The 27,340-nt window shown below is 51.4% G+C and overlaps 3 protein-coding genes across 5 annotated transcripts in view; 1 reads left to right on the top strand and 2 right to left on the bottom strand.

The window, feature by feature from the left end:
- The window catches only part of LOC128888997 (39S ribosomal protein L47, mitochondrial), a 30,970-nt gene extending 23,976 nt beyond the window's left edge, over positions 1 to 6,994 (bottom strand). The window contains exon 1 of one of the 2 annotated variants that reach the window (XM_054146257.1): positions 6,984 to 6,994. The gene's annotated coding sequence lies outside the window, so the exon portion shown is untranslated. The remainder of the gene's footprint in view (positions 1 to 6,983) is intronic. The other variant, XM_054146258.1, reaches the window with a different exon arrangement.
- Positions 202 to 16,558, top strand: LOC128888964 (protocadherin-like wing polarity protein stan). The gene is made up of 14 exons (XM_054146197.1): positions 202 to 294; positions 708 to 909; positions 986 to 1,087; positions 5,381 to 5,965; positions 6,129 to 7,682; positions 7,770 to 12,535; positions 12,616 to 12,982; positions 13,065 to 13,280; positions 13,347 to 13,919; positions 13,997 to 14,423; positions 14,494 to 14,731; positions 14,825 to 15,142; positions 15,228 to 15,807; positions 16,135 to 16,558. Exons 4-14 carry the CDS (start codon positions 5,523 to 5,525, stop codon positions 16,163 to 16,165), a joined length of 9,513 nt encoding a protein of 3,170 aa, XP_054002172.1. The 5' UTR covers positions 202 to 294; positions 708 to 909; positions 986 to 1,087; positions 5,381 to 5,522; the 3' UTR covers positions 16,166 to 16,558.
- Positions 16,559 to 16,850: 292 nt separating this feature from the next.
- Positions 16,851 to 27,340, bottom strand: part of LOC128888967 (dedicator of cytokinesis protein 3) — a 30,712-nt gene continuing 20,222 nt past the window's right edge. Inside the window, exons 5-18 of one of the 2 annotated variants that reach the window (XM_054146205.1) lie at positions 24,665 to 24,749; positions 23,607 to 24,065; positions 23,116 to 23,415; positions 22,835 to 23,039; positions 22,568 to 22,750; positions 20,745 to 22,470; positions 20,607 to 20,624; positions 20,357 to 20,519; positions 19,670 to 20,107; positions 19,450 to 19,591; positions 18,703 to 19,378; positions 18,267 to 18,625; positions 17,730 to 18,076; positions 16,851 to 17,655 (exon numbers count right to left, since the gene is read on the bottom strand). In XM_054146205.1, coding sequence (XP_054002180.1) covers positions 17,488 to 17,655; positions 17,730 to 18,076; positions 18,267 to 18,625; positions 18,703 to 19,378; positions 19,450 to 19,591; positions 19,670 to 20,107; positions 20,357 to 20,519; positions 20,607 to 20,624; positions 20,745 to 22,470; positions 22,568 to 22,750; positions 22,835 to 23,039; positions 23,116 to 23,415; positions 23,607 to 24,065; positions 24,665 to 24,749 — 5,269 coding nt within the window. In that variant the 3' untranslated portion in view covers positions 16,851 to 17,487. The remainder of the gene's footprint in view (positions 17,656 to 17,729; positions 18,077 to 18,266; positions 18,626 to 18,702; positions 19,379 to 19,449; positions 19,592 to 19,669; positions 20,108 to 20,356; positions 20,520 to 20,606; positions 20,625 to 20,744; positions 22,471 to 22,567; positions 22,751 to 22,834; positions 23,040 to 23,115; positions 23,416 to 23,606; positions 24,066 to 24,664; positions 24,750 to 27,340) is intronic. The other variant, XM_054146206.1, reaches the window with a different exon arrangement.

Below are 27,340 nucleotides of genomic sequence, written 5' to 3'. Positions count from 1 at the left end.
TCGTAAAACGTGATCGTGCAGGATCTCGCTGCTTGCATACACACGAATTGTTTAGATGTGGTTGATTTTCATGCACGCGCAGGAGAGAGTTTGCAACAGTCGCCGACGTTCTCGACGCTCGCAAGGAGCGTAGATCGCGTGTCTCGGTTTACCTGAATTTTTCACCGTATGTGATGCATTTCATTTGTAACGCATATCAAACATTATAATTCGTACACAAATAGCATCGATTGTTAACTTGCTAGCGGCGGATGGTGGCGTCGATAGTTCGGAAAAAAGCATCTTTTTTCGCAGGTACTTAGGAACACTTTGATATTTTATTATTTCGATTTCGATTTCGTGACTATTTATCTTCGGAAAAAGTATCGAAACTGATTCAATCCGATTCGATTAATAGTAATTATCGCACCGTAGTGGACTTTTGTATGCGGTACATAGAAATCATTTCTACTTCGTGTTAGAGCTGGCCACTTTCGAAATAACGTTCGAAATATTGTTCAAGGTAACGTGTTACTCGTCTTAACAACTATTTGGTGTTTTCGTTTTAACGAGTACTCTAAATGAAAAAATAATTAAACCATGTTGCGTCGTTACAAGTCAAGATTCGAAATGTACTCTGATCATTTTCGAACGATGATCGAAGAAATGAAACATACTTTTTTCAACCGATTACTCCAAGCCTAAAGAGAAATAAATGTCGCTTTAAGGAGTAAGAAGAGAGCAACGTGTGAGCCGCAGATCAGTGGTCGGAGCAGAGATCGTGGCATCGTGGTCGTTTGATCGTCGCTCCAAGTCAATGTCGAGATACACGGTCGCAGGTAGTCGCCCTCTACTTTGCTCGCACGTAAGGCTGGTCGTGCGTGTATGGCCTGGTTCGTAGTAGTCGCGACGCTGCCGACGGCAGATGAAGTGCGTGCACCTTCTCTGGGATATACGCCGTGGAGTTAACGCGTGTGTGAATTTCTGCTTTCGTACTAAATTTCAGAGTGCTCGTGGAAGTAGAGTCCGAGAAAAGGATTACAGGATTAATCGACGAGGCTGGGCGTGACTCGCAATGTGACAAAATTGCGGCGACCTTGGTGGGACGGTGAGTGACCTTTTCGCGTGGTACGTTCCCGCGACTTGATTTTTCTATGGTGTGCGCGGCCGGTGGTTTCCCACGAGAAAAATGCTTTAATAATTGGAACGACAACGCGTCTCGTAACCCTTATCTTTTCCGGACTTTGCATACAATTCCCTGGTCTGTCTTCCGACGGGTTAACGAACACGTTTTCCCTGCCTTTTTCTTATCAAATTGAACGTAATTTCTGTTTCTAATTGTTGTTTCGAACATTCCGTTTGAATCGAAACGTACTACTTTACAATTAGCTAGTTGCAAGCTAAGCCCTCGCGAAAAGTACAGAACAGAGCCGAGCGAAGTTCTTATTTAATTAAAAATTTTGAATGATTAATCAAAGATAAACAACTTTTGATCCGTTATTTGCAGTTACGTTTCTCTGATACGAGGAAATAATTTGATAAGAAGCGATCGATGTAAGAGAAGCGGAAGAAGCGATGACCTGGCGAATAAGAAGCCAAGAAATGCCGCGTTAGAAAAATTTAGATACGGTGATGCGAGGGGTTAGCGGGCTCGTTTTACCCGAGCCGGCGAATCAATATTTGGAGGGTAAGCGTCCCGACGACTGTCGGCGTCGAAGCTGCGGAACGTGAGTCACTCACCCCTGATTGCGAGGGAGACTGAGAGAGAGAAGGATGACTTTTCTATTTCACCCTCTCCTCTTGTATCGTTCTCGAGCAAAGTCGACCCAACTCGACTTGGCCGTTACACGGGAAGACTGCGACATCGAGACGCGACAGAGCTGTCCGCGAATGTTAACGATTTTGCGTCTACACGCGTAACGCTCGACCTACGCGACCGTCGCTTTCTAGCTTTATCCGTGTAAAAATAAAACGGATACGAGAAGATGCGAACGTTCGAAGGGAACTATCGAGACACGACGTTAGTTCCATTGATGATGGTTGAGCGTCGCGTCGTTGTTGGAATTAAGAAATGAACGGCGTATCGATACTGTCATCCCGGGGTATCGCAGCGGTTTAATTAAGATACTTGGGAATTTTCGGATTCCCCGACACAGTCGTAAGAACGGAACATTAATTTACGGCCTTTAAAGACGCCCCTGCACGCATACGAGCGTGAAACGTATGCACCTAACTAAACCCGTTTGAGGGAGCCACACGGTGGGAACAGGTTCCATAAAATTGAGCGTTCTTCCGTAGGACTTTTATCTGCGGTCAGCATCTCTCTTCGTAGTCGTACGCGCGTAAGAATATCGTCAGGTCTTTATTTCGATTCTTTAAGCAGCGAGAGATACAAACATGACAAAAACTGTCGATAAGCTACCGTTCGATACTCTCGTTTTTACGAAATCTCGAATGCATCGACGAATTCGTCGGTCGAATATAGAATAGCGTATCGCGAATCTCGAGTAGAGGAATTGTATATAGTTCGAAGAGCGATGTCCGGCAGTGCTCGAGAAATCAATGAAGCATACTATACTACCTACATTCGAGGATAGACGGCCTGCGCCTCTCCTTTTTCTCATTTTACCGCTCACCGCTACGCGAATGTAGTTTCCCCGTACATACCGCGTAACGGTTGTTATTGTAACTACCGTGGAATTACGAAGCTACCGATAGCTTTTCGTTCGCATAGCTCGAGGGAAATTCGTCGTCATTCATCCCGAAACCGACCGTCTCTCGGTTATCGCAAAGTCATTCTCGTCCAAGAGAATCGTTCCCGACAGGACGGTAAACGAGAGGGAAAACCGAAAGTGTGAAATCCGTGAATTGCGAAAACGGTGCATCCGCGTTGACCTCGTCGGCTATAAAAATAAGTAAATTTTTGATTTTCGTGACATTGTATACGATCGTTTTAACCTTCGCACAACACGGGAGAACCTTGTACGTAACTTACGTCGGTCGAGTAGTAGGTTAAGAAGTATTGCGGCACGTCTTGCGTGCTCGTTGGTTGGCCGGTCGAATGAACGAAGCCAACGCTCGAAAGAAAACGAAGAGTACCTGCGCGTAGCATCGACCGAAAACACCTTTGAGCTATCGAGGGACGTCTGGTCGCCGCGCCACGGCGCTTCTCTTTCCGAGAAAATCATTTCTCCTTAATTTCGGTCGACCTTCGCGAGCGAACCAGGCAGCGTGCATAATCGTAATAAGACGCGAGATTCGAGTTCGGACGAACCGTATCTCTTCCATGCTCAACGTCCAAGAAAATGGATACTTGTCTCGTAACGCGGACAATTAATTTCGCGTAACCACGATACACGCGTGCAGGACTAACTGAGAATCTCCAGGCTGAAAGATGTTATCGATATCGCACATTTTCCACTGGACGGTTAACCGGAATTTCACAGTCGGCAACGCGTGAGCGGGGGAACGAGGATGGAATATAAAGATGCGCGTATGCACCGTACACGGAATACATACCGTAGCGGAAGAATGCGTTCGAAAAGGACGCGTTCACGCTCCGTACGCAATTTTCTTCTCGAATGTTGCGATTCGGAGTGGAAAAAAAGTCATCGCGATTAGCACGCGCGTGTGCTCGTGTACATGTACAACGTATTTCGCTTCTTGGTTATATCCCCTTTGATCTGGCAACAATTATTTCGATCTCTGTGCGTGAAACGATGGATAACGCGGAATGGCGTGTTTGCTTTACAACTTGCAACCGTTTCAGTCTACGCGTACTTGTAGACTCATCGAGCAACTCTGGAGCTGCTAGATTGTCTCGATGATTCGCATGTTTTTCATGACGCTCTGGCACGGTAGTTTACGATTTCGTTTTTTGTCGATCACGCTCAGAGATCCTTTATACGAGACCGTGGATCGAAAGCGTTCCCGGTCGTGATCATCGAACCAACAGTCCGCGTGACTTACTCGCTTGAATCAGGCACGGTGGTGGCTATCGAGAAAAATACAATGATAATAAAACGAGAGTGCCTAGGATCGGTGAGAGTCGCGTCGTGGCACCGACCTCGGGCGCTCTCGAATTCCACTGTATATTTTTGTGTAAAACAAGGTCGATGATACGCGTGTAGCTTTAGAAATTGAGATAGCTCGGTGGATCGTGGAGTACGTAGGACGCCGCGCCGATGCGAAGCAAAGGTCGTATGCGTCGAGAAGAGCCGATGAAGCGCCCTTACGCGTTTAAACATCGGCGTCCCTGGACGCTCTTCGGTCGTTTCTTTTCTTGTTGGGTTATTTTGTTCCGAAGGCTCGTAGCCGGCTGGTTCGTGGCCGTTGTCTACTCGGTGGTTGCGCGGTGCGGCCGTTGGTTCGATTGGTTCGTGCCGATGCACCATCCGTTTGGATTGGTCAAACCGGATCGGCTAGCCTCCGGGGAAGGAGGATCGTGCCGATGGCACGAGAGAGGCTATCGTGCTCCGACTGCGGTCAACTAGTCCCGCGATCTTGAGGGCCGACCGGCGATTTCTAACGCAATAAAACATACGGGACGAGAAGACACTCGTTGCGGGCCGCATCCTTTGCGCCACGTATTACACGTCGCGTATTCTTAAACGCGTTTCCACTCTTGGCCATTGCGGACCTGCTTCCCTGCCAGCTACGCGCCGCTACCTGTACAGAGTATACAGGTTCGAGCGGAGTATGTACCTTGAAAATAATTCGCCGACGTTTTTTTTTTCAAGTAACCGTTCCTACGCGACCTGTTACCTGTCGTACGCGAGGTAATAATTCGCTGCAACGAAAATCAATTAATCGTAATTCTCCCGTTAAATGAAATTTATTTTAAACGATCGTAGCGTTCCAAACAATGCGTTTTCGTTACGTCACCCATGAAATCGAACAAGTTTCCCCTCGAACGTTCGTCTCGACGCCGACGTCCGAAAGTGTGAACGAGCCAGCGAAATCATGCCTGTTCGGTATTCCACGCGCCTGACTTGTTTATCGGCATCTCCGATTTACGGATACAAACAACCACGGGTACGAGACCAAGTTTGAGTTTCATCGCGGTTCAACTTGCACGACCAACGAGACAGGGTCAACGAATTTACCATGGAAGGCAACGAACGAACAAGGAGGGTGAAACGAACGGAAATCGTTGTTCCCACGTTTTGCCCAGGGTATCGCATTCTCACACTCGCGAAGAATTTTCAGCGCGAGGTAACAGACGGAAGCCAGTCGCGTTTTCTAAACGATTTACTCGAGAAGGGAACTAGTCCGTAGTTGGTTGAAATCGTGGTAGGTCGGTATACGCGGGAAACGTGACTTTTTTCGAGGGAACTCGATTTATTTACGTACGTTGTAAAAGCGTAGCTAATCCCGATGGTCGAATCGCGTTGGTTCGCAGATGAGACGCGAGACGAGGGCGCGTTGAGGTCGAGGGTGGCGAGCAGCAAGGGACGGTGCAACCCTGGGACGATGGGACGCTCGTCCGTAAAGGAGGAATACGAGAAGGACCGCGCTCAGTAAGAGGGTGGCTGTCAACTGTCATGGCGAGATGGAAATGGATTCTCGCTATCCTCGCAGGCTTTTGGATCCTGACGGACGCGTATCTGGCCGTGCTCTCGTCCGACACACCAACGGGGAGCGTGGTGTTCGAGGCAGGGGTGCCACAGCTGGGCGGTCGTCGCAAGTATCAGGTGTCGACCGAGCGAACCGCTTGGTTCGCGAGGAAACTGCTCAAAGTTCACCCTCACACCGGCCGCGTCACCTTGGCTCGGTCGTTGAGCTGCGACGGACTTCAATATCCACGGATTTTCACCTTCTACGTGGACTCGACGAGTTCCAGGCTGGGCAGACCGACGATCGATTACTACAGCCTGCCGCTGAGGATCCTGATAACCGGCTGCGGCGGTGAGAACCGGGATCTTGCCGCCACCAGAGGATGGATGGCGGAGACTCTGGCTTCGTACGCTATGCCCAGCACCGAAAGGTTACTCTTTGTTCATTTTCAAAGTTGCTTCTAGTTTTTCGTTTAATTTTCATCACGATGTTCGTGGCAGAAGGTTGGAGTAGAGTAACGGTAGTCGGCGACGATTACGGGATAATATCGTAAGATTCGCGTGATGCCGTGACCTCGTTGTCTTCGCCAACAGGTTCACGGAAGTCTGTCTTCGTACGTCGCAGCTGGTGGCGGCGTTACGCGATTTCCTTCCGCAGACGGCACTAAAGGAATGCGAGACCAGATGGGGCGGTGTGGCCGATCCGAGGTTCTTGATCGAGGGCGCGGCAGGCGATTTGGTCTCGGCGACGGAACAGTGTCTGGTGGATCCTATCTGGAAGATTTCCGTGTCGATGAACCTCAGATGCGGGATGGAGTCGCGATTGACCGACGCCGAACATCGTTTGAAGATCGTGTTTCACCATCGGCAATTGGACGACACGGATCTGGGGAGACGCGTCAGAAGAGAGCTGAAGAATCAGTCCCCGTACTTTGAACAACCGCTGTACGTCGGAGCGGTCGAGGAAGAGAAGGATCCCGGGGTGTACGTGACCTCCGTGCGCGCGAGAGACCCCGAGGGTGGGACGGTCCGCTATTCTATGAGTTCTCTCCTGGACGCTCGGTCCCAGGAGTTGCTGGTTCTCGATCCTGTTACCGGTAGGGTGACGACGCGCGCCAGGTTGGACAGGGAGAGCGTCGACGTGCATTACTTCCGCGTGCTGGCCGTGGACGACTCGTTCCCCCCGCGTACGGGCACCACCACTCTTCAGGTGAACGTTTTGGACGCTAACGATCACGCGCCCAGTTTCGAGTGGCCAGAGTACGACGCCTCCGTCAGAGAAGGTGTGCCCGTCGGCTCGACCGTGGTCACGGTGAAAGCTTCGGACAAGGACACCGGAAGGAACGCCGAAGTCGAGTACTCGATCCTGGCCACGAGCACCGGAAACGGCGTCGCGAACGCCGAGGACGCTTTGACCTTTCGTATCGACCCTAGGTCGGGAGTCGTCACCACCCGTACTCCGTTCGACAGAGAAAAGACCGAGATCTACACGGTCTTGTTGAGCGTATCCGATCAGGCGACGCCTCCGTCGGCGCGGAAGAGCGCGAACGCCACCCTGATGGTACGCGTTCTGGACGACAACGACAATTATCCTCAATTCACCGAGCGCACCTATTCTGTATGGATACCCGAGGACTTGGACTACACAGCGAATCCCGTGGTGGCTCGAATACGGGCCACCGATGCCGACGCGGGAAACAACGCCGCGGTACGTTACGCGATCATCGGCGGAAACACTCAAAACACCTTTTCCATAGACTCGATGAGCGGGGACGTGGCCCTCGTCAAGTCTCTCGACTACGAATCCACCAGGAGCTACAAGATAGTGATACGCGCACAAGACGGCGGCTCGCCCGCGAGATCGAACACCACTCAGTTGTTGGTACACGTGAAGGATGTCAACGACAACGCGCCGCGTTTCTATACCAGCCACTTTCAAGAGTCCGTGTCGGAGAACGTACCCGTCGGATACTCGATGTTGAGGATACAAGCGTACGACGCCGACGAGGGCGCCAACGCTCAAATCAAGTACACCATCGGGGCGCGAGACTTTTCCGGAGCTTCCACGGAGAATTTCCCTATAACGGTCAACACCGAGACCGGATGGATCTACACGACCAAGCAGCTCGATCGCGAACAGTGCTCCAGGTAAGTCGAGCGAGAACTGCTTTATTCGTCCAACGTAAGTTTTTGGAAGGGGTTAGAATTGATCATTGGTCGGTTGGTTGGTTTCAGGTACCAGTTCACCGTGATAGCAGCAGATTCAGGCGAGGCGCCAAAGTCTGCCAGCGCCACCGTGATACTCACGGTTACCGACGTCAACGACAACGATCCATACTTCGATCCGAAAAACTACGAAGCCGTGGTCTCGGAGGACGATCCACCGGGTACTCCGGTCACGTCCGTAACAGCGACCGATCCCGACGAGGACGCCAGAATTCATTACGAGATCACAGCGGGTAACACCAGAGGCCGTTTTTCTATCGCGTCTCAAAACGGACGGGGTCTGATAACGGTGGCTCAGCCGCTCGATTACAAACAGGAAAAGAGATTCGTGCTGACCGTGACAGCCTCCGACAGCGGAGGTAGAACCGACACGGCTCTTGTTTACGTAAACATCTCGGACGCGAACAACTTTTCACCCGTTTTCGAGAACGCCCCTTACTCTGTCTCGGTGTTCGAGGACGCCCCGGTCGGCACCACGGTTCTGGTCGTCAGTGCAACCGATTCCGACGTCGGAAAGAACGCTCAAGTCACTTACAGCTTGGACACCGACGGAGGGGACCCGGCAGCGTCCGAGTTCACCATCAATCCGCAAACAGGCGCGATAACGACCACTCGGACGTTGGATCGCGAACTTGTTCCCGCGTATTTGTTAACGGTTACCGCGAGGGACGGAGGGATCCCACCTCTCTCGGACACGACGGACGTAGAGATATCCGTCACGGACGTAAACGACAACTCTCCGACCTTCGAGGCGCCACAGTATCAGGGTTCCATTCCGGAAGACGTGCTCGTCGGCACCAGCGTCCTGAGAGTATCCGCTACCGACGCGGATACGGATCTGAATGGCAGGGTAAGATACGCATTGGAAGACGACGGCGACGCCGCGTTCGCCGTAGACTCGACCACGGGAATCGTTCGAACGGCGAAGCCGCTCGACAGAGAATCCGTGGCGAGGTATTCTCTAAAAGCGGTAGCCATGGACAGGGGCTCTCCTTCTCTCTCTTCCGTGGTGCCTGTAATCGTGAAGATAGAGGATGTGAACGATTCGCCGCCAGCTTTCGAAAACGATAAAATCGTTCTCTATATAGCCGAGAATTCACCGATCGGCTCGACCGTCGGTGAAATTTACGCCCACGATCCGGACGAGGGACCGAACGCCGTCGTGCAGTACTCGGTGATAGGAGGCGAGGACTCGAATAGTTTCGCTCTGAATGTCAGGCCGGGCGCGGATCGAGCGGAACTGATCACTCTCGAGGAATTGGACTACGAATCGCCGAAGAAAAAGTTCGAGTTAGTGGTGCGCGCGGCTTCGCCTCCGTTGCGATCGGACGCTCTGGTTCAGATACTGGTGACAGACGTCAACGACAACGCGCCGGTGCTCAAAGATTTTCAGATCATTTTCAACAACTTCAAAGACTTTTTCCCCGCTACGGCCATCGGCAAGATACCTGCCGTCGACGCGGACGTCACCGACAAGCTGACTTACACCATCCTTGCCGGGAACAACGCGAATTTAATCGACCTGAACAGAACCACGGGAGAGATCCGTCTGTCGCCGCAACTAAACACGAACGTGCCCCGCGTCGCGACCATGGAGGTGTCCGTCACGGACGGCATCAACGAGATCAAGGCCACCATGACTCTCTCCGTGCGACTAATCACCGACAAAATGCTTCTCAACTCGATCACCGTCAGACTGGACGACATGACCGCCGAAGCTTTCCTCAGTCCTCTGTTGGGATACTTTCTGGATGGTCTGGCGGCGATCATCCCGTGCCCGAGAGAGAACATATTTCTCTTCAGCATACAGGAGGACGCGAACGTTCACGGGAAGATCTTGAACGTGAGTTTCTCCGCGCGCAGAGTCGAGCCAGGAGTCACGGACGAGTTCTACAGTCCGCAATTTCTGCAGGAGCGCGTGTACTTGAACAGAGGTATACTAGCGAGGCTCGCGACGGTCACGGTGCTGCCGTTCGACGACAACCTCTGCGTCAGAGAGCCTTGCTTGAACTTCGAGGAATGTCTGACCGTGCTAAAATTTGGCAACGCCTCTGGATTCGCCAGCAGCGACACCGTGCTCTTCAGACCGATATATCCGGTGACGACGTTCGCTTGTAGGTGCGCGAAAGGCTTCACCGGCAGCAAGGAGTCGTATTTGTGCGACACGGAGGTAAACTTGTGTTACTCGAATCCTTGCATGCACGGTGGCACCTGTTATCGTAGGGAAGGCGGATACGCCTGCGCGTGCAACCCCGACTACGCCGGAGACAATTGCGAGATCTCTTTGGATCGAGACTCTTGCAAACCCGGGCTATGCAAAGGAGGTTCCCAGTGCACCGTCAAGACCACGGGCGGTTTCACTTGCGAAGGATGCCCCGTCACGACTCTGGAAAGCGTGACACCGCTCTGCGAACTGAAATCTCGAAGCTTCGGGCCCGCGACTTTCCTCACTTTCGCCTCCTTGAGACAGCGGCACAGGTTGCATCTAAGGCTTCGGTTCGCAACCGAAGCGGCCAACGGTCTTCTCCTCTACAACGGTCGGTACAACGAGAAGCACGACTTTGTGGCCTTGGAAATAATCGAGTCGCGAGTGCAATTCAGCTTTTCCCTCGGCGACGAGGTGACTCGAGCCAGCGCCAGCGTACCCGGCGGGGTCTCCGACGGCCAGTGGCACGAGGTGCAAGTTTCTTACATAAACAGAACCGTGACGATTTCGTTGGACGATTGCGACGTCGCTCTGGCGTTGGAGCACGGCGATAGACTCGGCAAGCGGTGGTCCTGCGCCGGCAGAAGCGAACAGGTGCTCGAGGAACGATGCGACATCGTCACCGAGACGTGCCATCGATTTTTGGATCTAACGGGACCTCTGCAAGTCGGCGGTCTGCCCGCTATACCCTCCAGTTTTCAGATCAGGAACAAAGATTTCGTTGGCTGTATCGCCGAGTTGTTCGTCGATCACGTGTTCGTGGACTTGAATTCGTTCGTGGCCGACAACGGTACCAATTCCGGCTGCCCCGAGAAGAGCTCGTTCTGCGCGTCCAACCCGTGCAAAAACAACGGTCGATGCAGAGAAGTGTGGTCGGGATTTGTTTGCGATTGCGAGGAGAACTACGCGGGACCTACCTGCGCCGACCAAGTGGGAAAACCCTGGAGCTTTCACGGCGACGGAATGCTGAGTTTCAATCCCCTTCTGAGGCCCATCCAGCTGCCCTGGCTGACGGCCCTTAGCTTAAGAACGCGAGCCAATCGAGCGTTCGTGATGAGCGTGCAGATAGGACAGAACAGCTCCGCGGTGTTCGAGATTCGAGAGGGGAAGCTGATCGGTCTGCTGGATGGTTCGGACATCGTTCGGACTTGGAACAACGTAGCGGACGGCGAGTGGCACCGGGTAGAGATCGTCTGGCAGAGCGGGCAGGTCTCGTTGGACGTCGATTATCGCAACAGACCTCTGTCGTCACCGTTGCCGGCAAAATTGCAAGGCCTTTACGTGGGCAGAATTCTAGTCGGCAGACCGGAGCAGTTCACCAACACCGAGCTACCGTTCTTCGACGGGTGTCTGCAGGACATCCGTATCGGCACCAATCAGACCATGCTGCTGCGACCGACCGTCCAGGAGAACGTCGGTGTCGGGACCGGGTGCAGCTCCGAAGACGAGTGCGACGTCGACTGCCCCGAAGCCTCGATATGCGTGGCCAAATGGAAGGCGAGCGAGTGCGTTTGCGCGCCCGGACGAGTAGGCCGCGATTGCGAGCGCGTTTGCTCGTTGAATCCCTGCAACGACACGGGCACCTGTATCGAGGACATCGGTTCTCGCAGGGGATACAGCTGCCGTTGCGAGTCTCCGGAGTACTCCGGCGACTACTGCGAGATCAAGGCGGATCAACCTTGTCCCGCGACCTGGTGGGGGTCGCCTGTTTGCGGGCCTTGCCACTGCGACGAGACCAAAGGCTACGATCCTGCCTGCAACAAGACGACCGGCGAATGTTACTGCAAAGAGAATCATTATCAGCCTTCCGGTAGAAAGGAGTGCATCCCTTGCGAGTGTTACGCAACCGGAAGCTTCGGTCCGAAGTGCGACACCGAGACGGGCCAGTGCAGGTGTCGAGTCGGAGTGATCGGTAGATCTTGCACGGCGTGTCCGAATCCTTACGCGGAAGTTACTCTTCGCGGCTGCGAGGTGGTGTACGACGGCTGTCCCAGGTCCTACGCGATGGGCCTCTGGTGGCCCCGTACCAAATTTGGAATGACCGCCGTAGAGGATTGTCCCGAAACGGCCGAGGGAAAGACGTCCAGATCCTGCGACGACAAGCTAGGCGGATGGCAGGAGCCCGATCTCTTCAATTGCACCTCGGAAGCTTTCATCGAGCAGAGGCATCAACTGGCGGCGTTGGAGACGAAAGATTTGACGCTCAACACGTACGTGGCGGTGAAGATAGCGAAGGACGTCCACAGGGCGGTGAATCTGACCAAAGAAATGTACGGCGCCGACTTGCTGATCGCGGAGTCTTTGCTGGTCGCGTTGTTGAAGTACGAGGAGAGCTTGGTCGGGTTGAACTTGACTCACAGTCAGGACAAGGACTACGTCTCCCATTTGGTTGGGATCGCTGGCAGCGTTTCGATGGCCAAATACGCGGACAAATGGTCGAGAATCGAGACCCTCACCGGCGATACTCCCGACAAGGTTCTGGACGCCATGGCGAATTACTTGAAGATTCTGACCGCGTCTCAACACGATACCTTTACCGATCCGTTCGAGGTGGTCGACGTTAACGTTGGTAAGCGAGAACAAACGATCCGATGGACAGTTTCGAGCAAAGAATCTTCAAAGTATTTATCCGAATTATTTATTTTGTAGTGTTAGGTTTGGACGTGGTGACTTCGGAGAGTTTATTCGGTTACGAGATGGACGAATACAAGGAAGATCCAACGGCTTCCACGTCTAGACCGGGCGAAGCGGATCAAAGAGTCGTTATACCCGATACGTCGGCGTTTCTATCGGCACCCACGCATTTCGGGCCGTCGATCGCCTTTCCCAAGTACAATAATTATATGCCGGATCCGAGCAGATTCGATCCGTATTCGAAGATACGCGTACCCCTGAGCGTGTTGGGCATCAAACCTTTGGCGCAAGGGGAATTAAACGTTAAGAAAAGTTTGGTCAATCGGAAGGCTGTGCTGAGTTACGTGCAATACAAACAGTTGGGTGCCCTGTTACCTCGGAGGTAAGTAGCCGACGAGATTCTTGTCTAGATGAAAATTTCGAGTGATTCGAAAGTAACGAGAATTGAAATTAATCTTGCTTAGATTCGACGATTCGGTGACGGTAAGATGGGGCGTCGAAGTAGCTGTGGGATCGCCAGTTGTGACCGTATCCGTTTTGGTACCTTGCGAAAACGGTCACGAATCGCTGACTGGAATTCCTCTACAGTCACCGGTTCAAATTAGTCTTTGGCTCAGCGAGAAAGACGATCTGAAGACTAGAATAAATCCGCAGTGCGTGCATTGGAGCACGGCTAGAGGGTGAGACTTTTGTTTCTTGCGTCGTCCGGTTGAATCAATCTATTGTTAAATTTTGTACGTTTTCAGGGTCGGCGAATGGAGTCGAATGGGTTGCACCACCGAAGTCGAGGACGATTCGTTGTCCTATGGCACGGTTGTAAACTGTTCTTGCTTACAGTTGTCCACTTTCGCGATATTAACGGACGTCCTCGACCTAGAGTACGTCCCGGAGCCGTCCCTTTTGGAAGACGTGACCAGTTACAGCGCGTTTATGCTCGCTTTGCCTTTGTTGCTGTCCGCTTTGCTCATTTTGTCCTTGATACGCGGCGGTGGCACCAACTCCAACAGTATTCACAAAAATTTGGTAATGTGCGTCTTCTTCGCCGAGGTGCTCTATCTCATCGCGCTAAAAGCCAGAAGTCCTCTAGTCTCGAACGAATTTCCGTGCAAATTGACGGCGATCGGTTTACATTACGCCTGGTTGAGCACGTTCTCGTGGACTCTGGTAGATTCCATTCACCTCTATCGAATGCTCACCGAACTGAGGGACGTGAACCATGGACAGATGAGATTTTATTATACGATGGGATACGCTGCTCCAGCTATTATCGTTGGACTGACGATCGGCGTTAGAGCTGACCAATACGGAAACTTCTATTTGTATGCAAACCGTTGAAAAGCTTGTAATCGCGTAACGAATCGAAACGTCTCGGTCTTAACTCTCCTATATGTTTCAGTTGCTGGTTATCGATCTATGAAACTGTGATTTGGTCGCTGATAGGACCAGTCTGCCTGGCGGTGTTCGTAAACTTTTGTATTCTCGTAATGTCCGTACGGGCGGCGTTCACGCTAAAGGAACACATTCTGGGCTTCGGAAATTTAAGGACGCTGCTCTGGTTGTCCGTAGCGTCGTTGCCTTTGCTTGGGTCCACTTGGACTCTAACGGTTCTCAACGCGTCCGAGAACTCTCCAACTTTGTCGTACTTGCTCAGCATAGCGGTTGTCGTTCACGCGGCGTTCAGTTTGATCGGTTATTGCTTCGTCAATGGCAGAGTACGTAGAAATTTATACTTGAGTTTGTTAAGATGCATCGGAAAGAAGACGCCTTTGTTGGAAGGAAGCATGGGAAATGGCAGCAGCAGTCAGAATGTAAACGGCCACTCGGTACGTTGAACGATTCTACGAAAAGTGGAACGAATAAGTTGAAACGTTAAAACTGCGAATCGTGTTGCAGCGGTCTGCGTTGGCCTATTCCTCGACGTATAGCGGAGCGGAATCGGTGTGTCGAAGGGTTCACGTAGGGGTTTCGACGAGTAGTACAACTTCTCGAAGTACAAATAAAACTGGGTCCAGTCCGTATCGTAGCGATACTCATTTAAGGCATACGTCAACGTCCACGAGTAATTATAACAGCGACAGAGATCCTTATATGTCGTCTAGAAGTCATCGATCGACCTTACACTCCAGACAAGGTATTTTTTTCGAGTCTTTTGGGTGAATGGAGGGTGAGGGGCAGCGATATCGTGTTACTCGATGATTTTTTGATCGGGTATAATTACCTATAGAAGCAACGGAACCGCGAAATCAACGCAGAGATTCCGAATCCGATTCGGACGGGTCTCAAGCGGAAGGCGGCGGAAGGAGCTTAGACCTCGCGAGCTCCCACAGCTCGGACGAAGAAGACGTCGCGTCCAGGTCGCATAGAAACATGGGCGTCTCGACGCAACAACCCGTTCCGCACAGCTACTTGCCTAACATTCACACCAATCCAGCCGAACACTTGAACATACTTTGCTCAAACACGGAACTCTTCCCAAATATTAAACCTATCTACGCGCCTAGATGGAGTTCCCAGCTACCGGAAGCGTACCTGTCATCGAACGGTGAGTGCTTTCGCCTTCGCGAAAACTTGGAAAGCTGATCATTTCCGTGCGATCGATAAAAGAGTGAAAAATGTTTTATTTGTAGTAATGGACGTCCGCGGAAGCCAATGGTCGGGTGGTACGATGTCCGATAACGAAATGGCCTCGAACAAGACTTCCAGTCCGAATCCACTGCCTTACCCCGAAATGAACTCGCCCCGAAAAAGTCAAGCGGATGAAAATTATTCCGAAGGCGAGGAGAAGCTTCATCATCTAGGCGAAAAGTATCTGTTTCCGTACACGGCCGAAGAGGATCACACCGTCTCGCCTACGCCGTACATCCTACCCATGTCTTCCCGTATTCTCGCGTCCAGCATGAGTCATCACTCGCAGAACTCGAATCACGAAAACCTGAGCGGTTCCGAGAGGTATGGAAGCTTGAAACGCGGACAGAGCTTGCACGGGTCGCAGCACGACAATCTCAGCGGCTCGGAGAGGTACGGTAGCCTAAAACGAGGTAAAATCACACCGACCGTGTTGGAAGACTCGCCAGAGTATATTCTACCGATGAGCGGTCGAATATTGTCCAGCTCGTTGACCCACGATTTACAACATAGCAACGAATTGGCCGCCCTCAGGCAACAGCAGCAGCAGCAGCAATACGAGCAAACGATTACGGAGACCGAGTAAGTGTCGCGTATCGTCTTTGTTCGTAAAAAGTAAAACTATTTCTTTAACGTTTGATCGATTAATCGTCTTGCAAATACTGTTTTGACCTAGTCCTCGATTTTCAAACCGAATAGTAGAGATACAATTCGACTAACATCGTCTTCTCTATAATTCACGCTTACCCTGGAAAATGACAACAAATAGCGAAGAGGTAAGCGTTCGGAGGATTGCTGGTATCGATCACGTTTTAGCTCGCAAACTGTTCCATACGAACATTATCGATCGATCGAAACCGTAACCCTTGACGCACGGTTGCTAATTTCTCCTAATTCGTGTTGTTTCAGGAAGGATACTAACGCGGAAACGTCAGTGTGACGAGCTCCGTGCGACAAACAAACACCGTACAAAGTAATATAACGTACTATTAGCTTAAAACTCAAATGATTACGTATATATATATATATATATATTTCTTGGAGTCATTATTGCTCCGAGGTATATTTTAAGAGCGGCCATGACTGTACTTACGAAGTTAGCCATATCGATTAGTATGTTTGCGCGAGTGCCTGATCGTATCTCTATATACATGCGTATGTTTGTCGATATTTTGTTTCGTGTGATGTTTAGCTTCGGGCTCGGAAGCGATTCTTCCGATATCTTCGTTCGTTATCGCGATCCGCGATTGCGATTAACAGCGCGAAATCTCGGAAGACCACAGATGATCTCTAGTTCATTCCATCGTTCGTGTGATTAATATCTCGCTCTCTCTCTTTTTCTTCGTTATATCATCATTTCTTGACATAGTATCGTGCAATGTATACATTCCACTTCCATCTTACCTTTAGGTTATGACATTTTTTTAAAGAAACTTTACAACATTTTTATACATGCCATGGAAGAACCGTACAACTGTACGACGCAATTTTCATAGTTTTGTATATATTTATATGAAAAGAATGTGACAAAATACATAATTTATATATATCCTTCCATACGGCTGTCGCGACATTGGTAATTTTTTCCGTTTACTGCTGCTTAAGATCGGTGCAGTCCACAGGTCTCGTTGATAAAAATTACCTTTATTCTCATCGAAAATATAAATAAATTACAAAATATATATAGTTAGGTTAATGTTCGGAAGATCGTCGTCTTTAACGTAAAGTCAGTGTACTATCGTGTCAACGCCAAGAGTACTACTAGTCGGTTCTAGTTCAACTACGTCGAATAAAAAAGATCCGAAGCGTTAAACTATAGAACCATTCACGCAAATGCAACACGTAGCGCGTAATATATATTCGACACGTCTTTTCGGTACAGGTTACCTTTAAAAAACGACATTTCGTCGAGTTATTCGAACCCGAGAGTTATTTCTCGGCGTTTCGATATACTGTTTTTCTACCAAGGTACGTTACAACACACAGGTGGGTGATCCATGTCGAGTTACGCATTTTCAAGACTTTTTCATTTGGATTATTACAGGATTCTCTTACGTATATAATAACGTATACGAATGATGTGCAAATGTCAGAGATCTTTCCGTACAAATCCAATCGGATTCGATAGAGTTAACATTAACCACGCGAGAACTCCTGAAGCCGCTTCGCTAAACTAAGGACGATTCTACGATCGGATCTGCTGATTATGGCACGCGCACATTGTAAATTAACCGCGCTATAGGACTAGGAGATTTATCGTTGCTACACGGTGCTTTCTGTGTCAGACGCTACGGACAGCGTTTGAAGTTTCGGCACCGAGTAGTTCTCGCTGTGGCCGTGCGATTGCACGCGACTGGAGGCCCTCTCCAAAGTCGACGGGGCCGACGGCGTGTCTTGGTGCGCCTTGGGTGGAATCGGCGGTGGACTAACCTGAAAATCGAGCCAGATGAGACGCGCGAACGAATCGTAACGCGTACAAGATACTTGGTCGACAACGAGGTTACCTCTTGACCGGGCAGAGATTGCGAGACCTGAAACGAGCCGCTTACAAAATTCCCCGTGGAAACGTTTAGCGCGTTCATCACGGATGGTGGTGAAATGTTCATGATATCGTTGCATCTCGTTCGTGGCTCGAAATCCTCGTAACCAAGGTTGTTCAAGTTGGTCAAGTGCGATTGAAAGTCCAACAGACTAGCCGTCGATATGCCGCTGTCGCGGAGATCGTTCGGTTCGTTCTGTCCCTCCACGTCGTCGTCGGTGGTCCATTCGGTGTTACGCTTGTACGCTAAACGCTTCGGCGGCGCGGGTGGAACGACACCGGCGTTCGTATTCGAATCTCTCTTGTCGGGCGCTGAAACGCAAGAAAGAAAACGTAAAAACAAATCCGTTGTCCCACTTTCTATAATCACCCTGTACGTTTAACGAGTTTCCCGTCACGGTTAATAGCATTGTACGCGAGACTATCGCGACGGATCCTTGGTAAATATTACCGTGTCTCGTACGTTCCAAGGACATTTACTTTGCGCAGACGCGAAACTTACTGCAACCTCTAGGCGGCAGCGGCGGGGCTTGTTCGGGACCAGGCTCGCTCCAAGAAGTCCTCAAGCCCGTCTGTTCGACGCCGTCTGTCGGTGTCGGCAAAGAGTGTCTCAACGGCAACTTCGGACTGAGCGGTTTACTCAGGGTTCTCTGATGCGTGGGTCTAGGCGGGGTGGTGCCGTAACCCACCGAACGTGGCCGCACTTCTCGTTGCGGAATAGGTGGCGGGCAGCCGTCCACTTTTGTGTAGAACCCTTCGTCTTCCAGCAGACCGTCGTCCGCGTGAGAGGATCTGGAGCCAACGGTATCCAACGTAGCCGGTCGTTGCTTCTCGTTTACGGGTAACGGAGGCAGCGGTGAGCTGAACAAAGCGAAGCAAAACAGAACGCGTACAAAAAGGAAAGAAAAGGAAAGAAGGTATACGCGGCGAATAATTACTTGACGATGCTGTCCTGAAGAAGCGTGCGTTGCCTAGCCAACGGCCCGAGACCTTGCTTCAACTGCGTAAATCTTTCGTTCAGTCTTTTGTGTAATGGCTGTACTCCCGGTGGAGCGATCTGCCCATGTAAAGTGAGGCCAGCTTCCAAAACGCTCATCTGATCGAGAATCAAAGCTTTCAGTCGGTTCACGTGCGGCACCATGTCGGGATTCTGTCTAGCGAATTCAGGAGTAAGAAAGGCTTCTTGATATTTGGTGATGCCGCCCATCACGTTCGCGTCGATGATTCCCTGAAGTCTCATGCTGAAAGGATTAATATTTCGATGAGGTTCGGCAGTGTATTGCGCGACTAGTCTCCTCAGTTCTCTCTCCACGCTCTGCATCGTTTCGCAGGCGTACTGTACAGGTGCCAGTAACTCGGATCTCTTCTCGATCACCTCGAACCACCTCAATATACCGGGTAGCTTGGCCTCGGTAGTCAGCGCGGTCCTCTCGATCCAGAGAGACTTGAACTCGTTCTCGCGATCGACCGGGCCCCTGTGAAGCGGCCTGTCGAAGATAAACTTTCGGACGTCGTTCACTAAATAGAACGCAACGATCCTCTCCGGGACTTCTGCACCCCGACATGCCAGACTGCTCTCCTCGGGTATCGGTTTCACGTTGCAAATTTGTATATCTGAAAGATTACGATTCTAGAGAACGAACCTCCGAACGATAGAAGAGAAAAATGAGCGTCGGTGATATTACATTGTCCCTCGGATGCGAGGATGGTTTCGTCGGGCGGGGAATTCTTCATTAATATCTGTGCGCTTGGAAATTCAGTCTGTAGTCGTTGCGTGAATGCCCCTATTCGCTCGTACTCTAAACCGCGATAGATGAATAGTTTATTCTGAAACGTCGAGATCAAGATAGAATTACGCTCTGCTTTTTTTTTTTTCGAACATTGGCCAACGCGAATAGTTCTTACCCTAACGAAAAGTGGAAAACTAAGACCGTAGAAACCGACACGGAAATACTCCGGTTCCGGTCGAAGCTGCGTGAGTATGTTGTCCAGGAACTTGGCTTGCAGCTTTAAAACGTGACTCAGTTTCGCGTAATCGTACAATTTCGTTTCGTACAGCACCGCCAATTCCTTGCACAAGGGTATGCCCTTCTCCCAACACTTGCCTCGGTCCAAATAGTGAATGATCTTGTGATAGAGGAGCTCCTTTCTCTGCCACTCTGGTTGCTGGGGATGCGAGTGATCGGGGGGCAGGGTCGCGGAACTCCAGCCAAGTTGATCGGCGTACAGTTTCATCGTGAATCCTGCCTCTGTGTAGTTCTCGGCCGCCAGGTGCAGATCGTGAAGTTTGTATATGTATCGCAGGTACATCTCCTTTCGGTTGAACTCATTTTTGTAGAAATTCTGTAAAAGAAGCAAAGACAATCCCATTTCGGTCGCGAAACTATACGGATTATAATCGAGATCTCCGGATGACATCGAGACGACAACTGCCGAGCTACGATACTTCGAAATCGTATATGCGTTGTTCTTTAGACAATCAGTGATTCGACTAACGCGATTAACACGTTCGAGTATCGACGCGACGCCGACGTGGGTGCGTGGCACAGCTGCGACAATGTTTTGCTCCGATACACTTGGATTCGCGCTTACCAATAAATTAACGGTACACGACATACGCTTGTCGCGATTTTCGTCGCCTTGAATCACGCTTCTGTAGTCCAAAAGTCTCTCCAGTAGCCGCGTGATCGAAGTGATGAACGCCGTTCCGCTGTCTTTCCATGCGGGATCCTCGGACTGGACTCTGTCCAATAGTCTGCGGATAAAAATAAATCGCTACACGTTAGAAATGTTTCGCTAACAACGATTTCGATGGTTCGAAAGCGATAGCTGGTGGACTTACACGGCGCTGAGGTGTTCCCTAAAGCAGCGTGAAATTCGAAATCGAAACATTTTTTAATATAATCGCGCGGCGTTCGACGCGACGACCAGTCTTGGTTCGAAACGTTGGCAAACATTGGAAACGAACGTCGAAACTTACATAGTGTTGAACAACCGCCTGTACTCGTCGTCGCCTTTGTTCTCGCTGATCAAGATGTCCAGTTTGTCGATCAATTCCGACTCGACGGACCTGAAGCTGCCTCGAGCCCGTTGCTCGCACTCCATCATGTCGAAAAAGATGTGCAGAGTAGCTTTCCTCAGCTCGCTTTCAGGGACCAGAGTGACCTCTAAGAACGGTCCCACCATTCCAGGAATGAATTCCAGCTTACGATCGCCCAAATGGGACCACATCGAGAGTATTTGAAAGCCCATCAGTACCCTCATGTCCCCGTACTTTTCGACGATCTTTTCGCGCTTCACCTCGGAGAACTGCTCGAGCTGGAGGGATGGCTGGGTGAGATATGCCACGGCCAAATTGAAATACGTCGACCAGAGCTGCGAGTCGAAGCTGCCGTGCAGAAAACGAAAAGCCAGAGGTTGAGCGAGCTCTTGCAAAGACTCGAGGATCACGTTGTTTGCCTGCATTCTGATCACCAGCCAATCGGGAGGGAACACCTCTTGCCTGACGAGGTCGCGAAGGACCAGAAACACTCGCAGAAGAAAGTCCTTGAGGGGCTTTCGTTCACCGGCGTGCGTCAACTCTTCCCAAAGTCTGACGTAGTGATATTCGTCGAGAAGCTGAAGCAGCCCGATCAGGCAAGCTACCAGACAGCCCAAAACGGTGCCGCTCGTGTTTATCACGATCAGAATGGTCTGTATCAAAACGTCGAGGATCGACAGGCACAAAGTCTCCACGTCGTGGTGAATGCAGTTGTTCACTTTGTTCGCGTCGCGTCCCCTCTTGTGCAGAAAGCTGAGTATCTCCCCGAGGATATCGGTGCAGGTGCGCAGTTCCTCCCGTCTGACCAAGTGAATCCTCAGGTGTCTACACATGGTGACCAGAAGCAAGTTTCGACTCTCGTCGTCGTCGCGGAACAACGAGGACGTGGTCAGATTCTTGATGGCCGTCAGTTTGGCCTGCGTGAGCTGCAACGGCGGCTCTCGCGGCACCATGTCGAGCATCGTGCAGGTCAGCTTGGCCACCTCCAGCACCGGCAATACGGCGACCAGCTGCTCGAAAACCGCCGAGATCGAGTGGAGCAGAGCGATCTGTGAATGAAGCACCGTCTCGAACGGGTTGCTCAGCATCGTGTTGAACGCCGCGAACACGCGATAGATGTCTCGTTTGAAGCTGTCCTCGTACTGGCCGGCCGTCGCTCTCGCGAACAGGAGTCGACTTTGGATGATGAACTTGAAAATGTACTCGAGAGAACGGAAGCACTTGATGATGGGTTCCTGCTTCTCCGCGGCGCTAGCCCAATCCGCGCAATGTTGAACGCTGCTCAGGAGACCCTTGTATACCAACGCCGCGGCGAAGTGGCCGGAAATGTAAGCGTCCATCACCGGCTTGAAGTGCTCGAACTTGGAGTCCTCGAGGAGGCTGAAGATGGAGACCAACACTTGAAAGACCAGGCCCGAGTGGGCCGTGGAGTTCCCGTCCTCCGTGTGAAACATCGAGAAGAGCGCGTCCAAGATGTCCTGCAAGAACTTTACCAACTCCTCGCCGTCGAGCCGCAACACGCGACCCAGAGCCTCCGAGATACGTTCGGGATGGGCTTTCCACTGAAGCAGGCTCAGCAAATCGACGTTTTGCGTCAATTTCGTGCTGCAAAGCAACGTGTGCACCATCACGGTCTCCTTCGGGGATCTGGAGAACGCTGGAGAACCTGAGAATACGCGCGAGAAAAAGACGGACGTTAAAAAGATTCGGTATTTTTGGATCGTCGCGACGGTGTTGTACGCGGACTACCTAACCCTTTATACCTGTCACGTTTGGTTCCCGCGCGCTACTTGGCAGAGATAGGTAACTCAACGAATCCAACTTGGATCGGTCCTCGCACTTGTAAATGTACAACTCGTGAAGGCCATCCTGAAGCGTGGCTCCTCCGGGTTCCATGAGGCGCACGAACGCGAAGGAGAACAGCTTCTTGTCGTTTTTCTCGCGCGCTAAGATCAAACATAAAACCGTTGTCGTTAGGTGCGACTTGGCTCTACTTGATATCGATTAACAGAATTTTAGAATCGTCTTACTGGAGCAGTGTCGAAACTCGAAACGAACGTGGCTCCCGTAAAAGTTGTCGATGGGTATCGCCAAGCGAACGGTTTCGGCCCAGGCAGGACTGTTGTGATGGTAAATGACTAAACTTTGGTACTCGGAGCTGCCCTCCATTCCAGCGGCTCCGAACAAGCAGTCTTCCAAAGGCTGCCCGTCGGCGTCCAACACCAATATCGTTACCTAACGTTCGGCACACGTTTTAGTTACGACACGACCAAAGTAGATTTCGCGCGATTTTACGATTCATCCACGATACCTCGATATTTTTCCCGGTCGACTTTCCACCCCGCTCGAACTCTCCGCGCTCCAAATTCAGGTACAAGTCGTTCCGTACGTCGCCCGGCATGATCACGTCGGAGAAGCCGAGTTTCTTCGTCAGACAGATGTTGTTGAAGAGCAACGGATTCTCCTCCCTCACCTGAGACAATTCGCCGTGAAGAACGCGCAGAGACACCTCTATGCCGTAATTCGGTTGCCCCGGAAGCGGGGAGCACTTGTTGTTGCGAATGATCTGCTCGTGCAGCTGGTGAAAGTCCTTCTCTTCTCCTTGATATACCTGAAGCGTTAAAGTTGGTTCACGTTGTTACGCGGACGGCGAACAATTTTTCCCATTTTTCCAACGGCAAACAGCTTCGCACGTCTTCCGTTCCTTTCGGAATAGAATCCGGAGCACGTTGACCAGTCGAAAAGCATTTACAACCCCGAAACCGGAAGAATCGGTTTTCGAATTTCCTGCGGCGGTGTTACCTTGAGCGTGTTCTCTATTTCCTCGGTATGATCCTGCGTGGCTTCGGCGAGGGAGAGAACGGCGACGCCGTGGGGCCGTCTGTACGTGGCGGTTCCTGATTTGTTTTTGCTGGAATCGGAGTACAGCATTCTCCCGCAACGCATCACGTGCGCGACCATGTAAAGATCCCTGCCAAGGTCCGCGTTACCGAGATCGGTAAAGACCGTGCAGTTGCTGTGGATCTTCTCCACGAAGCTGGAAAAGCCCTCCTTCGAGATCCGTACCAGGAAACGTTCGCTCAGGTATTGAGAACTCTTGGCGTTGTACAGGGAGAAATAGATCTCGGCGTGCTCGCCGATGGAATGACCAAAGTCCCTCATGCAGAAGTGGAGGTGATGCGTCAGGACCTTTTTGTGCTCCTTTCGTCTGAGGGTTCCCCTCGCCGACGCCCCCTGCGAGTTTTCCGCGCTCTGCACGTGCTGAAACCGATCGAACGCGCATCTCGTCACCGACGCGACGCCAAGTGCTACCGATCATCTCTAGTTCTGCCCCTTCCTACCAAATTCTCCTCTTTTAACTTGGAGCTACAACCTGGCCCAGTTACCGCGATTACCCTCTACCTTTACGCTATTTACAAATAGTCCCGCTAATATCGTTTCGACTATAGCGAGCGAAATATCGATAGCCATTTCAACAATTTCACTCCGTCTATAAAATGGAATACAATGTCCGGCGGTGGCCGGTTCGTGTACGACGCAACAGCACGTGCAACGATTCGATCTCGACTTCATATTCAATTCTTGCGGAGCACTCGAAACGGTCAGCTCTCCGGTTAGAATTTCAACGAGCTTCAGCGATACGCGCGCGGCAAACTATATCGCTGTCTTTCTGCTTTCCCCTCTGTCCTTTTATTCGACATATCTATCGAACCTTGCCACCACTCGACCGCTGTATTCTCCTTTATTTCCGCGATCGCAGACTCGGCGTTCGTATCGGCGTAAAGCACCGTTCCGCGTACGTATCGCCTCGATGCAATTGCATCGAACGGCTATCGATATTTCCGTCTATGCGTAATTACCACGTGATAAAGTTCAACGACAGACATGGTATCCGGGTCCACCATGTGGGCACCCTGACGAGGTACCAGATCCAAACCCAGTTTCCTGAAACATTAAAAATTCGATGCACGGTTAGGCGAAACTGTAACGAGAAAAATAAAAACTAACGTTTGGCGCGGATGGGTCTCGCGTCGATCCCTTCGCCACGCGGTATTTTCATTTCGAGCAATCAAAGCGTGGGCTCTCGAGTTGCATCGTCAAGTTTTGCGAAAGTCGATTTCGCTGAGGTTCGCAGGGGTTAACGGACACGGGCCATCGGAAGCGACGCTTGTTCGCGTCGACTGCATATTCCCGGCAAACAAAACCGGTTGGAGGCTCGGACGTCATCGAGGATCATCGAGGATCATCGAGGATCATCGAGGATCATCGACGTACCTCGCAAAATCGATTGTCGTAGAAAATGGAGAGAGCGCGACCGGCGCGCAACCCAATTAAGCTCAGGCATCGCGCGTCGGTTTTCCAAGTTCACTTCTGAAGTGGCCGAAGCTGTATACTTATTGTTAGTTAACTTCCCATGACCCCGGTCGACCGCATGCCATAGGACCGACGTGTTCTCGAATGCATCGGGGCCCTGCAGGGCCGGCTGTTCGCCGGGCTCCTCGCCAGTGGCCCCTTCACCTCGCAGGAATGCAGCTCCGCGTTCTACGCTTTTGCATCGTCAAAAGCGCGTTTTCGCTCGCAGAAAATCATTCGATGGTCTACCAAAGCTAACGCGTAAGGGAACCCCTTCGGAACGCGCTCCAACTCCCAACCGGTATATCTCTCGCGATTATCGTAATCGTTTCTCGCGATCGATTCCAAAATACCGCATGGCGAAGTTTCGATCTCGTTTTATCGTCGATACAAATATTCTCGAACCGGGACGAACCGTGGATTTCCAGCGGATTTTCGGCCGAATCGGGAGAATTAAGCGATACGTGAGAGGGCGGGCGTTGCTCTTGGTTTTCGCATCCTTCTCGTCGTCTCTCTATCCTCTACTAAGCCACGTCACCGATCTTGCCAATTCAGAGTATCGTCCTACGCCCTCGCGAACTCGTCGCATACGGCTGTGCCAAATGTTTCGCCGCGTCCGACGATTCGAGAGAGCGGTCCGGCAATTTCGAATCGAAACACCGGTTTGTTCGTGGTTTTTTGAAAAATGAAAAGTTCGATGTTGTTGGTTTCCGTAAGTTTTCGAGAGACCGTTTCACGACCCGAGGACGCGGTACGGTCCTGAGAGTCCCGAGAAGGTCCCCCCTCGGGCCCCTGTTGATGGAATGCAGGTGAGCAGGCAGAGTTCGATGCGTGGAGACAGGTACAGGCAATGTCCGCCGCGTCGCGTCGTCGGGACCTATGTTCCATTCCAAAGATATCGGATATATTCGCTGGCCAGCGACCAGGTTCGGTTCACCGCGAGCACCAACCTCTAGCCTTCCTCTTTCGCTGCCTTCTCCTCCGTTGCCTCGTCCCTCCGGATGACGAATTCGCGAGGATCTTTGACGTTCCTCTCCGTCTCCGTAAACCAACCCTGCAAGCTCACCCTCATCGAGCTTCGTCGAGAGGCTTCGTTTAGATATTCCTTTTTCCGGCCGTCAACGTTTCACCCGAGAAGCATCCTTGGCGGAATTCGGTAAGCATTCGGTAGCTTTAAACGCTGTAATTACGCCGGCGCTGCCTCGAGTCTTGTTCCCCGGTTTCTGCTTCGAACTGACAATCGATTATCAGCCTTTGTTCGCTTTGCACCGTTCTTCGCGATATCTTTATACACCGCGTTATTCTTCGTTGCTTCGAGTTGGATCGTTTTCCCGTTCTTTCTGGATTTCCTAAGAAGGCCTACCGAAATCGTTGAAACGAGAGTCGGCCGTGACGAAACGTTAGCCGTGGCGTCCTCTCGAGTATTTTCGTCCGAATCGAACGGTCGATTCAGCGATCACGTACGTCAGGACTCGTGTAAGGGCCTTCATGGACCGTCGGGTACGCACATACGCGTCGAGTTTGGCCTTCGTTCCGAGCAATTTATAACGGTTGACGAGGCACGCTCCGATTGAGAAAAGATGCTTTGCATATCAACGAGTCGGCTCCTGTGCCGCTCGTATACGAACGGTGGAGCTTTTCGTTGATCAAACAGAGAATTACGGCGTGCGAGAAACGCCGCGTAGAGCACAGCTGGTAAAAAGTATTGCCCGTCTCTGGCGTCGGGTACAGCGAGGATTACCTAAAAAGACCGGAACGAACTAGAGTGTACGTTTGCGATCGCGTAATCGTACGATTCATCGCGAGCAAGTAAAATCCATGGCAGTGTACGTCCGTCCGTTGCGGCGTGGTTTCACGCGAGCGTGTAAAACGGCCTTAATAGGAGTGTTTCCTGATCCCGGAACGAGTAACAAGACTCGTACGTACGGCAAAGGGTTCGTGGGAAGACGAACGTCGAGTCTGGTTCGCGGTAGAGTACTCGCTCACGAGCACGAAAACCGTGCACGTATTCTCACCTCCACCGACGCGCTCCGCCGCGTCGACTCGTCGCTGCACTCCCGGAGTGCAGTTGCAGTTCGCCGCTGCGTTCGGCTCGGCCAGAGGACAGAGCTCGTGGTAGTGGTAGCAGCAATAGATGTCAGGGACAAATCCTCGAGCCCCCACGATCTCAATTAGATCAAATG

The sequence above is a fragment of the Hylaeus anthracinus genome, unplaced genomic scaffold, assembly GCF_026225885.1.
Source record: "Hylaeus anthracinus isolate JK02 unplaced genomic scaffold, UHH_iyHylAnth1.0_haploid 11994, whole genome shotgun sequence".
Lineage (NCBI taxonomy): Eukaryota > Metazoa > Arthropoda > Insecta > Hymenoptera > Colletidae > Hylaeus > Hylaeus anthracinus.
Note: the sequence above shows the minus strand (reverse complement) of the source record. Positions and strands in the feature narration are given on the sequence as shown.